Below are 11,766 nucleotides of genomic sequence, written 5' to 3'. Positions count from 1 at the left end.
GAATATAAAGGTATTGTTATTATTTTCTCTTCAGTTTCGTCTTCATAAATGGTTAATGGGTGAGTTTGTGGTATTGTAGAAAGGATGGGTGTTGTTATTCCATAGTTTTTGCTCAATAATGGAGTGAGTACTTTGAAAATTTGTGGTAATATGAAAGAAATGCAAGGTAAGTTTGGCTTTGCACTTAAAATTGGTTTGGTAGAAGTGATAATAGTGCAGCTTGGTATAAATATATATGTTAAGGCCAGAGTTTTTAATAGGAATCCATTGTATACGTAAGGTGACAGTATAGTGATAAGGGCAGCGGTGCAACCCCCTACAGTCCTGGCAGCTGGCAGTGCTCCATCCATGAACAGCGACAGAGGTGGACAGCTATCAGGGTGTTCTAAATAACCGTGTGGAAATCTTACCTTCCAGAACACTTGTTTTATCTCTGCAGTAAAGGATAATTGAAAGCAAGTTTGGGGATGGATGTAAGAAAATACACATAATATTGTATTGTACCAAGAAAATTTGTACAACTCGGCTTGCTACAGTGCTTTAGTCAGCCAGGACAATTTTTTTTTTGTCATACAATGAAAAATTTGATTTAAATAAAAAAAATCAAGCAAACAGCTGTAAACTCAGGTAAATATAAAAAAATATATAGTAAAACTACAACATTTTTATGGGACTCTTGTAAGTGGAAGAAAATGTAATACTCATTTTTATGTCTATCTGATGCCTGCTCTTAAAAGGGCTGGGCTGCAACAGAAGTCTCCATATGTTCTTGTCCTTGCATGCACTAAACTATTGTTCTCCTGCCATATATTCCAGTAGTCTTTCCTACCATTTCACTGGAGGGTGCTCACTTCCACCCACTACCACATACCAATACTCATACACTAGTCTACCATTCTCTGTACCTTCAAATAGTCTATTTAATCTCTCCATCAACACAGCACAACCAACTCTTGGCCTCCCATATTTCTTATCTCAAAACTTCTCTTTCAGACCTAAAACACCCACTCTTCCTCTCACACAACTTTCAGTAACTCCTTTCTCTCAATTAACTTACACTTAAGCACATGATTACCCATCTCGACTCTTCTGATGCAGTTAGCTCTTTCTTCCACCTATGAAACTGAGACCACTAAAAACTATTATTTAGTGATCATTCCATTACTGACTTATTGCCTCAATAAAACACTAAAAATTAATTTCAGTTTATCAAAAAACTACAAAAATTAGAGATAATGCCTCAGTTTTTTTATACCTTTTCTTTTTCATCCACTTTTGAGCATTTTCAGAGATCAGACCTTAAGTATAAGAACAAATTAATATTACACCATGAATATGTACTGGATTGCATATGTATGAAGCACTGATGGAGAGGTGAACTGCTGTGACCACCTCAACACAACACTATCTGAGAGCAGGAGGAGGAAGAGAAATGCTTAGAGAGTAGAGAGGCTGGCTTTGGAGAGAAGTAATGTAAGTTTGGAGGATGTAAAGGTATCGTAATAGCTTAGATTTTAAGAGGGAATGAAAAAAGAAGTGGTTTCAACAGAGACTGGATTAGGGAGAGACAAAAGTAAAATGTTATGATGCTTTAACAGAGATAAGCTTTCAACAGAATAAAAAGATGCATGTATCATTATTAAGACTACCTTGTGAGAAAACAGGAACAAGAATAAAAAAATGGATAGAGGAGGATGTAGAACAAAACAAAATATGATGATGAAGAGATGCGAATGTATCTTAATAACAAGATCAGCCTTCAGTAAGACAGGAAAAGAAATGAAAACAAGGAGGAAGAGCACTAAAGAGGAGGAGGGAGGAGAGAAGAAAGAAGAGGAAGCTGGGAGGGCAAAGAAGTGGAAGAGGATGAGGAGAAGGATGGAAGAAAGAACAAAGGGGGAATGAGAGAACAATGAAGAGAAAACAAAGAAGGGGAAGAAGAGAATGAGGAAAGAGAGAACAATGAAGAGGAGGAGGCTGGAAGAGAGGACAAAGAAGGGAAGATGAGGATGAAGAAGGAGAGGAGAGCAATGAAGAGGATGGAAAAGAGAACATAGGGGAAGAAGAGGACAAGACACATCACACTCAGTTTTATCTCTCTACATCCAGGGCAGTGACGGCTGTGAGGTAATTGTGACAGGTGAGGGAGGTGTGCAGCAACTGTCCGCCCCCCACACCTCCATTTGTACCGGCACCACACACCACCTGCCGCACCTCACTCAGCTCCCACCCACTGCTGCCGTCGCTGGGGAGAGACACAGTGTTAGGAGGTGCTGCAGTGTGAGTAGGAAGTTAAATGGTAATCTATAAGTAGCCATGGTTTTTCTGAAGTGAGTCAGGATGTGCTGGAGTATGAGTAGAAAGTTAAGTGGTAGACTATAAGTAGCTATATATTTTTCAGCTGTTTTTTATTATTATTGACTTTGTGGTGTATTTCAGTCTAGTTTATTGATAGATAAGTAAATGGAACTAGTCAAAGGGTGCACATGAAATAAGATGCTTTTGTATGTCTGTAATGATATTATGTGATGTTTAATAGTTTTGGAAGTAAATATGTTACTCAGAATTGATAATCTAATCTCACAATCACTGTACACTACACACAGTGCATTATTGTTCATTACTCACATGTGGTGGTCAACCCACCTTGTTGTGGTCTGCCTGAAGTGGCTAGACCGAACACAACCATCTGTAGAGGCCGAGACCAGGAGTGCTGAGTCAGCAGACCAGCACAGGCTGGCAATGGGGTCCAGGTGCTCCGAGGTCTCCGTACTGCCGGTGCTGCCGTCCGTCCCTACAAGGTCAGCCAGCACCCGGCCCCCCGCCAAGTCCCACACCAACACTGCCCCATCCTCACTGCCTGATGCGAGGTACCTGTGGAGATGGGACACTTTGACTCGTCTTGCTCTCATGGAACTTACTCAGCTACAGTTTCCTGAAGGTCAACAGCACAAAGCACAGCACAGGAAACTTTCCCTGCTTTTGCCTGTGTGTGACTGGTAGGCAGCTTTTTGTGGGGAAAAGTGGTGCATGAGATACTGATGGAATGTGTGCAACACTCACTTTCCATTAGGAGAGAAGGCGAGAGCACTGACGGGAGCCTTGTGGTGGACAAGGACACGTGCTACGTCGCCATCCATGACATGCCACAGGCGCACTGTGCGGTCGCAGGAGCCGGTGGCCAGGTAGGTTCCGTTGGAGTGGAAGGCCAAGCAGTCCACAGACTGGGTGTGGCCGGCCAAGGTCCGCAGCGGGTAGGTGTAGTCCGTGGCCCATATCCTGGCAGTGGTATCATATGAGCCGGTGGCCACATGCATGGTGAGTGGCGAGGCGGTCACACACCACACGGGGTAGGTGTGGCCGCGGTACAGCGCCACGGCCTGGCCACTCTCCAGGTTCCAGAGCCGCATGGTGGTGTCCTCGCTGACGGACAGCAGGTGTGAGGAATCATGGGTGAAGCACGTGTCCATCACCGGCCCCTGGTGGCCCCGCAGGGCAAACAGTTCCCCACCACGGTTCCTTCTCCGGGCACCATTCCTTGCCTCAGCCACGGCCTCTTCCTCCTCATCAGCCCCGTCCCCGTCATCCTCGATCCGGGAGGCGTCACAAGCCAGCAGGGTGTGGGAGACGCCGCCCCGGGGCCCCACCGTAAAAGTCTTTTGCCTAAACCCTACATTATGCACTGGAGCAGTCAATTTCCACAATTTCACAACACTGTCCTCAAAGCCACAGGACAAAAGACTTCCATCAGAGTTGACACAAGCACAACTGAGGCCATTGTAAGCGTTAGACACGGAATACACACACAGCGATGGCGGCACAGGCTGGGCAGACTTAAGGCGGGCGATTGCATCCTTCACCTTCTGCAGCTCCTCCTGAGTGCAGTCCATGCCATCAGCCGAAGCCGCCAGCGTCTCTGACGTCATGGATTCTGGAGTGTGGCCATTGACCAGGCCATTGGATGCCCCTGAGTGGCTATCTGGAGTGCGGAACACAGCGCCAGAGCTGCCTGCTCCAGAGTCATCAACCTCAACCTCAATGTAAGTGTTGAAGATCTGAAGGAAATGGAAGGGGATCTGTCAGAACTTCTGAAAGGACCTGATGGAGTAGTGAAGCGTGGCCTAAGCAACTTTTCTCTGCAGCAAGAACAAAAAAGGGATAATGTCAGGGCATTTTACAAGAAGAGCAGACATGCTGGAATAGGGAGAGTTGTCTTGCTTGCATCCATTCACTGGATTCATTATCTTTCTGAGTTGTCTATCTATCTCTCTGACACTTTGCTCTCTTTAAGTGTCCCCAAGGTGGTGGCCATGGTAGAAGAGCTTCCATCTTTCCCTATCCACACATTCCTATTCCCATCTTGCTTGTTCAGGCACCTGACCTCTTCTAACAACTCTTTCACATGTGTAATCCTTTTCCCATCCTCCCACCTTCCAAGTGGCCTTCATTTCCTATCAGCACCTTCAACTTTACTTGCATACACTTTCTTTACAAACTCTTCACTCCTCATCCTTGCAACACAGCCATACCCAGTGTGTTCCTTTCCAACCACTTCACCACTCCACAATCTACACCATTTGCTCAGACACTCATACCACATCTCTCATGCACACTTTCACTGCTCTCACCCTCCCATCTTGTCACTCCACATGTCCACCTCAGATAACTCACTTCCACAACACACACTCTTGATTGCTGTACCTTATTCCAAGTCCATGTTTCTGATATTTATGTCAACAGAATACTATTCCTTACATCTCTCTTTACATCCATTGATACATTTCTCCCCCTTATGACTTATGTGAGTGATCCTATGACCTGCCTACCTGTCACAACCCTCTCTCATATATTCATCCATCTCACCATGTTTACCTAGTACTGTTCCTGGGTACACTCACTCCTCACCTCCATTCTCTCTCTTATAACCACCCCACACCCCCTACAGCTGGCACACAAACTCCGTAAGGTGTCCTAAAGTCACACGCCTCCACTTCTCTCCTCTTAAACACCATTACCTCACTTTACTAAGTATTCATCTTCAGTTTGTCTCACACACAACATATGGAAATGATCCACCACTCTCTAAAGTTCCCTTTCACTCTCTGCCAGTAAGACAGTGTCATCTGTGAACAGACATGCTACCACATCTCATCCCACTTCTTTCTGTTTTGGCTTTGCATCAACATTTCCTACTTTAGCTTCCATCTCCTTCATAAAGGCATCCATGAATATGATAAACAGCTGCAATAAATGTTATTCTTTGAGTTATGTCACTACAGACATACACAATTATTAACCCCTAGTGAAATGCACAGAATCACTTTTGCATTACAATAAAATTTAATATCAAGACATTATGAATACTCACCTGCAGCAGTGTTGGGTTCTCCGTGGCCTTCAGGTACCGTAGGAAGTAGTTGAGTGTGACCTCACTGAGCCGCACCAGGTACTTGCCACTTCTGCAATGACCACACCACTGCCTCAGCACACAACACAATGCAATACAAGACTGGCTGCAACCCTCAGGTAAGTGACAGATCAGTATCATTAACAAAGGTACTGTCACTGTCTTGTCTTCCTTCCCTAACTCTACTTATCACTGGAATCTTTTAATTAACTATGCTTGTAAATCAGGATCAAAAGTAGGGTACCTTTTTACACTCACTTCCACTTGTAATTTGAGTTGTTGTCCCTCAGTTTTTATGTTGTGTTTTCTGATCTGACAATCTTTTTACAGGAATTTATAATCAATAGATTCTTTGAAAATCAGGGAACTTAAGATTGAGAACACTAAACATAGTGTGCTGTGTCACTCAGCTACTAGCTACTAGGCAAGACTGCACCAATGTAAAAGTACTATATTTTGCATGAGGAATAGGATGTGGTACAAAGGAATACTATTATGGAGCACATACTATAGAACTATATATGAAGAATAGATTACAGTGCATTGACAAATACAAATGGAGACTCTTGTGCTGTGGCTGTCCCCTGTGAGAGATTTCCTTGGAACAGTTTAGACAGATTACAAAGATATGCAAAGAGAGGAATTAACACCAAGAACATGAAGCAAACCATTCATTGTCACTCAATACCTACTTGAGATTCTGAATGATTGGAGAATTTGACATGTCCACAGATGAACTAACATTGGCAGCAGTGAGCACCTGTGATAGGATGCTCTCATAGTCCCGGTTGACCAAGAACACCTGGAAAGCAAGACGAGATGAAATTAAAAACTGAACATATATGAACTGTGAAATGCAAGGAATAGGAAAAAAGAACATAGATACTTACAGACACTTTAACAAAATGAAGAAACAGAACACTGAGAAATCTTACCTGGTAGTGTTTGCCAAAAAACTTTCTGGCTGTCTGTCGTCCCGTGCCGGCCACCAGCTCCAGGTAGAGGTGGATGAACAGTGGGAACAACACTTGAGACAGTTCAGATCGGCATGGCTCACTGGCATCCATCATCCAGGACTTGAGTCTGCCATTGTGAATGGAATAATCAAAATGAGATAGACTAACCTCAATTTTTTTTTCTAATTTAAAGTGTGAATCTTGGAGGGGGAGCGATGACAGGCAAGTTTCACTATGCTGGAACAGGGAAAGATGGAAACTTTGTCTCTGCTACCCCCTTCAGGAAGGTGTTAGAAGGAGAATGAGGTGTCAGAGATAAAAGAATGATGGAGAGATAGATGAAAATGAGGCTTACTGAAGAAACTCGGCAGTGTAGTGCAGAAAACACAACCATAGCTGGCACAATAATGAAAATATTTATCACAATAACTGAAAAATTGATAATGATGTTATCAGTGATAACTGATAACTGATAACTGGCGATAAATTTATCACCTGATAACCAATAGCTGATAAATCAATAAATCCAAAATTCCAATACCTGTGATAATATTGATATTTAAAGTAAAAAAAAAAAAAAAGTGATAAATCCAAATCTTTTTCATTTATCTGTATCTCAGAAAACTTTAAAAAAATCTTAGAAAAAAACATCAAATTCAATGTTTATCCTGTCTCTTCACTAATGAAAAACACTATTTTAAGTAAAATAACCACATTTGATTTTGAAAGTTTGTAACTTCAACATGCTCATGTTCCAAAAACTAAAATTACTGATTATTGCTAGTTTGGAACCAAAAGTATTGGCGATATAGATGAGCTGATAGCATGGGAAAAATAATTATCGGATAACTGATACCCGATGTTATCGTGATAGATTACCATGATAATTTATTGTAATAACAACCATACAATACACATAGGAAACAACTAGAAACACCAGTGAAAGGAGACCTGATACAAGAGCAGATCCCAAGACTATTACTGGACTAGACAAGATAAAGATAATGAAATATATACAAGCATACAGACTGCAGTCACACAATAAGCAGCCAGGACTATACTGACACTACGACTGACACTGGTATTTAACTAAGCGGGCCATGAGTGAGCAGACCTGACATATTAAACTGACCTCACATACTGGAGGTCAATCTGTGAGTGGTGAGTGGAGGTGGTGGAGAAGGTGAAGCTGTTGGGTGTGGAAGGGGACACCAGCCCCACCACCCCAGCATGGCACTCGCTGGCTGTCCCCCCTGGCGCTGGAGTCTGCAATGGGGTCTCATTGAGATCATTAGCACCACTCTGTAAGATAACATCAATCAGTGACAGAAGGCCTGGCCCTGTGCCTCTGCCTGGCCAGGGACTCACTCCTCACAGCCCGTGCTTGAAGGCTGAACACACTGACCCTCACACAACCTACATCCAGGTCATACTTTCATCCCATTGAAGGCATCTCTTTCACATTTCTCTTTTCACGCCTCCACCAATGAAAAAAAAATTTACTACAAAATGAGAGCAATGTGGTGACCTGCCTAAGCAAGCAGCACCTTAAGGAAAACACGCCCTGTACTGGGGAGCACTGGCTGCCTGGAGCAAGGCACCAGAAGTCACTGGTAATTACAGCACCACCACAACCCGTGGCAATATCAAGGAAATGTGAGCTCTCTTTAGGCTAAATTGGGTTACACGAGGTTAGTGCATGTTCGGTTAGGTCTAAGTCACTTTCAGGTTAGGTTAGGCTAGATCTAAGACAAAATCTAGTTATGGGGTTAAACTTAATTACAGGGCCTATATCTCTTAAACATTTACATGCAACCTGTAATTACACTTTAAAATCAAGACATCAATAGGTAAAAGGTAACAAAATTTCCACCTTCCCACAGCACGGGAGGGAAACGGGGAAAAAATGTGGCGCTTCTGTTAGTCAATGTTGATTAGTAAGGCTCCATGCAGCCAGAATCTAACAAAGGTACCTCTAGATTTCTTTTCTTGAGGTATTCATTGACAGTGGCCATTATTTTATCCGTCCTGAGCTTCTTCATGGTGTGGGTAGTGACATTGCCGCCGCGTCCAGCTGATCCCCCGACATGTTTACTAATGACAGGCCGGCAAACCTTTCAGACCCCGGCCACTCTCCCTGCCACTCTCCATCGCCATGCAATAGAAATCTGTGAAAATTTAGATGCAATTAACTGAAAAACGCTTATGAAATCAAGATGAAGGAATTAAAAGACTATCAACATTTCCAAAAGGAGGAGAAAAGGGCGTGATTGAGAGTAACCATGGAAACAAGAAGGGAAGGAAATGGGCGACTTGGCTCGTATTTCAAAACATTTCACGCTCATGAGAACTGTTTTTCAGAGTTAAGGAGATATTTTATCAGGTTCCTAGGTGTTTTTTGTAGCATCCTGAATGTTATCGCCAAAACCATGAAAACACTGTAATGTGCTATAAGTGATCGAGATAAGACTCAGCGTTTATAAAAGTGAACTTTTTTTTTATTATTAGTAATAAGCTAACATAGCATAAAAAATAATAATAATATTTCATGAGAAGTTTACACGCATGACAGGTACAGCGAATGTTCTTATTGGAGTATAAATTCCAGATGCAATAACAGTAGTAGTTGTAGCAGTGACGAGTTAGTGGTTAATTAATGAAAAAAAAAATAAAATCAGAAAATATATAATATTTAATAGAAATATCCAATTGCTACTTAAACATATATTTCCCACTTTGGCACGGAAGTAGAAAGTGCCAAATTAATGTTAGTAGCGAAAGTTATCATTATTAGTGAAATAGTGGTAAGATAATCTTACATTTAATATCTAAGAAGACAAAAGTGTATTTGTTTGTGCATTTCAGCGAAGGCCAGAAAGTTGTTTTGCTGGGTGAGCTCGGCGGGAGGGTTGGCAGCGCTGTGACAAAGAAAGACCTCCTCTATCTCTCCCCGAGTCACGACATTCACTGATTTTCGGCTTATTTTCCACTAAACTGCTCGTGTGGCGACGATATCACGGCGCCGACTGAGGCAGCGGAGTGGTGCCCTTCAGTGAACATGGTGAGTGAGCGGCCCAGTGTAATGACAAGTGGCAGATGAGTGATATTGTGGGAATAACTTGGCCTTATCCGCCCCCTTCCCAAAGATTACCTCTGTGTTTACCATTATGCATCCACTCACCCTCTGCTTGCTCACTGCACTCGTGGCTTGTGTGTAATGCAATGTACTGACTGACTGAGATAAGCGTTTAACATTCCCACAGGTACATTTGACTGGAAGTATGTGTTGGGTTTAAGTAAGAGTTTGGAATAATAAGAGGAGGCCGTGGTATTTTGGGCCGTTACTTGAGCTTCGGCAGGTGGTGGTTGAGTCGGTGTTGAGTTTAGGCAGAAGGATGCCTTGGTGGTCAGTCCTGTAGGCCGGAAGACGGTTGGCTATGTTTGGTTTACAGTGGAAAGTGTTTTTGTAGTATTAAATTTTCTTGCCAGGTGTTGTTAACCTCAAAGACTCGTAGGCACCAAGTTTTTTTTTATTTATTATTTTTTCCGTGATCAGGTTAAATGTTTTGGTAATTTTTAGTTTAGAGAGAAAGACATCTTCAAATGTTTGGGTTGTAAGGTAATTGAGTTGTCAGAGGTTTTGGCGCTATCTTATTCAATCCAAAACACATTTCATGCATTTATAGGTTAGACTGAAAGATTCCCAGACTGTAAGATGTTTCAAGTTACAATAAGTTTAGTAATTTGTAGTTGTCACAAGAAGTTTCAGCCATTATTACCTTAGGTTGAAATATGCTGAAACAGAAGGTATTTAAGGTATTTTAGCAGGTTGTTACTCAGGCTGTTAGGTCCACAGCGTGTCTTCCTTACCTCCGTCAAAGTCTGGGAAGCCCCCTCTTGTTTAGGATGAAAGATATTGAGGCCATAAGTGATTCCAGGTATGTTTGTTAAAGGCTAAGAGATTGACAGGCTCATGGCACATCAGTAGTCTGTGGTTTGGACTCAGAGAAGTTGAGGCCACAAGACATTGCACCCAAAAGATGCTTAGTCTCTTTTAAGTTTAGCTTATGAGACATTTTAACTGGATTATGTTTAGTCATAAGATAATTAAATTATCTTAACTCTTTCACTGCAGTATGCAATAATTTACAGCACGAAAAGTAATGTATGAAATTTTTTTTAAGCACCTAGAAGAAAGAAATGGATGGAAAGAATATATTTTTTTGCAATTTCTAGCCCATGTAATGTTTGGAAGTTGCTGTGGAAGAAGGAGAATGTGTGAGTGGTTAGTGATTAAGTGCAAATGTACCAAATAGCAGTGAATGGGTTAAGTTTAGGTTGATGGACACTTCAAATGCTTATACTTTAAGTCGCGGCAGGTGCTTGTTTACCGAATGGCAGCTCTGTAGTGTTTGCTACTCCTCTGTGTGACTTCCTTGACACCAAGAGAGGAAACTTTGCTTTTTATAATGTTGTTGGGTTAGTGGATTGACATTTTGTTGTGGTCACTTCAGTCAAGCTGCCTGTGTGGGTCAGTTGGTTCTTTTGTAGTATCTCTGTTTTATTTTGTTGATGTATTCATAAGTTGATGTGAGATTGTATTATCATTCTACCTTTACCCTGATTGTATATTGCTTTGTTTCTGATTTAGTTGTGAAGTCTTGCTATTTTTCCAAGTTGATGTAGATACAAGATGTGTCTTATCCTACTTTCCTGACTGTCATTATGTATATATATATTTTTTTTTTCATTTAGGTGTGAAATTTAGTTTTTTTCCAAATTGTCATGGATGCAAGAAGTGTATTATCTATTTATCTTTACTGTGATTATAAAACTGTTTTGGTTTGATTTATGTGTTAAGCTTTTTTGTAATTTTTTGTTTTTATGGTGACTAACTTTACTCATTATCATTTACAGGTAAGTGTGCTGATGCAAGGATGGTGATACAGACAGGTAAACATGACCTGCATCTACTTCTGTCCATCCATAAGGTAAAGTGAAGCGAGCTACTTATTTATTATGTTGAGCAAGCCTGACGTCATACCACCTCTCCATTCTACTCTTTTTCATTTTTCTGAATATGTACTAATTCTTTGAGCTGCTCCTGTTAATCACCAAAGTGGACCATTTATCACTTTAATCATCTGTGTCTTGCATTACACTCATCACCTGTGTATCATCTATCATCTTACCAAATGCCATTCATCATAACTCCTTTCAGCCTGTCTGTTTTGTGTTTTGCCTATAAAGCTTATCTGAGGGCTATGCTGTGAGATGTGGAGAGGAGATACTGAGAGAGAGGAAGTGAAGGGAGTGGGGAAAGAGGAGAAGGTGAAGGAGATGCTAAAAGAAGTGGAGGAGGAAGATTTAAATCCATATGAGCCAAAATTATGATTCTTGGAG

General features: G+C 41.7%; 2 protein-coding genes across 4 annotated transcripts in view; one reads left to right on the top strand and one right to left on the bottom strand.

The window, feature by feature from the left end:
* Positions 1-460: 460 nt before the first annotated feature.
* LOC135091676 (TAF5-like RNA polymerase II p300/CBP-associated factor-associated factor 65 kDa subunit 5L) lies at positions 461-8,497 on the bottom strand. 2 transcript variants are annotated; one of them, XM_063989516.1, is made up of 8 exons: positions 8,337-8,497; positions 7,496-7,629; positions 6,343-6,490; positions 6,100-6,209; positions 5,369-5,459; positions 3,064-4,055; positions 2,647-2,874; positions 461-2,245 (listed from the first exon to the last, which is right to left on the bottom strand). In XM_063989516.1, exons 1-8 carry the CDS (start codon positions 8,403-8,405, stop codon positions 2,092-2,094), a joined length of 1,926 nt encoding a protein of 641 aa, XP_063845586.1. In that variant the 5' UTR covers positions 8,406-8,497; the 3' UTR covers positions 461-2,091. The 2 variants fall into 2 exon arrangements, with proteins under 2 accessions (XP_063845586.1, XP_063845585.1); XM_063989515.1 differs by having other exon boundaries at positions 7,496-7,665; positions 8,337-8,489.
* A 768-nt stretch (positions 8,498-9,265) lies between these two features.
* LOC135091674 (protein brunelleschi-like) overlaps positions 9,266-11,766 on the top strand; it is a 37,741-nt gene continuing 35,240 nt past the window's right edge. For both annotated transcript variants that reach the window (XM_063989514.1, XM_063989511.1), the window contains exon 1: positions 9,266-9,424. The gene's annotated coding sequence lies outside the window, so the exon portion shown is untranslated. The remainder of the gene's footprint in view (positions 9,425-11,766) is intronic.

The sequence above is a fragment of the Scylla paramamosain genome, chromosome 38, assembly GCF_035594125.1.
Source record: "Scylla paramamosain isolate STU-SP2022 chromosome 38, ASM3559412v1, whole genome shotgun sequence".
NCBI lineage: Eukaryota > Metazoa > Arthropoda > Malacostraca > Decapoda > Portunidae > Scylla > Scylla paramamosain.
This window is presented reverse-complemented; position numbering and strand designations above follow the sequence as displayed.

Excerpts from the sequence above, each read along its gene's own strand:
- LOC135091676 (XM_063989515.1), bottom strand. The coding sequence starts at position 8,405 with ATGAAGAAGCTCAGGACGGATAAAATAATGGCCACTGTCAATGAATAC. Across the intron at positions 6,491-7,495 it reads ATTGACCTCCAGTATGTGAG|ACTCAAGTCCTGGATGATGG; the intron begins GTCAGTTTAATA and ends TCACAATGGCAG. Across the intron at positions 2,246-2,646 it reads TTCAGGCAGACCACAACAAG|CGACGGCAGCAGTGGGTGGG; the intron begins GTGGGTTGACCA and ends GTCTCTCCCCAG.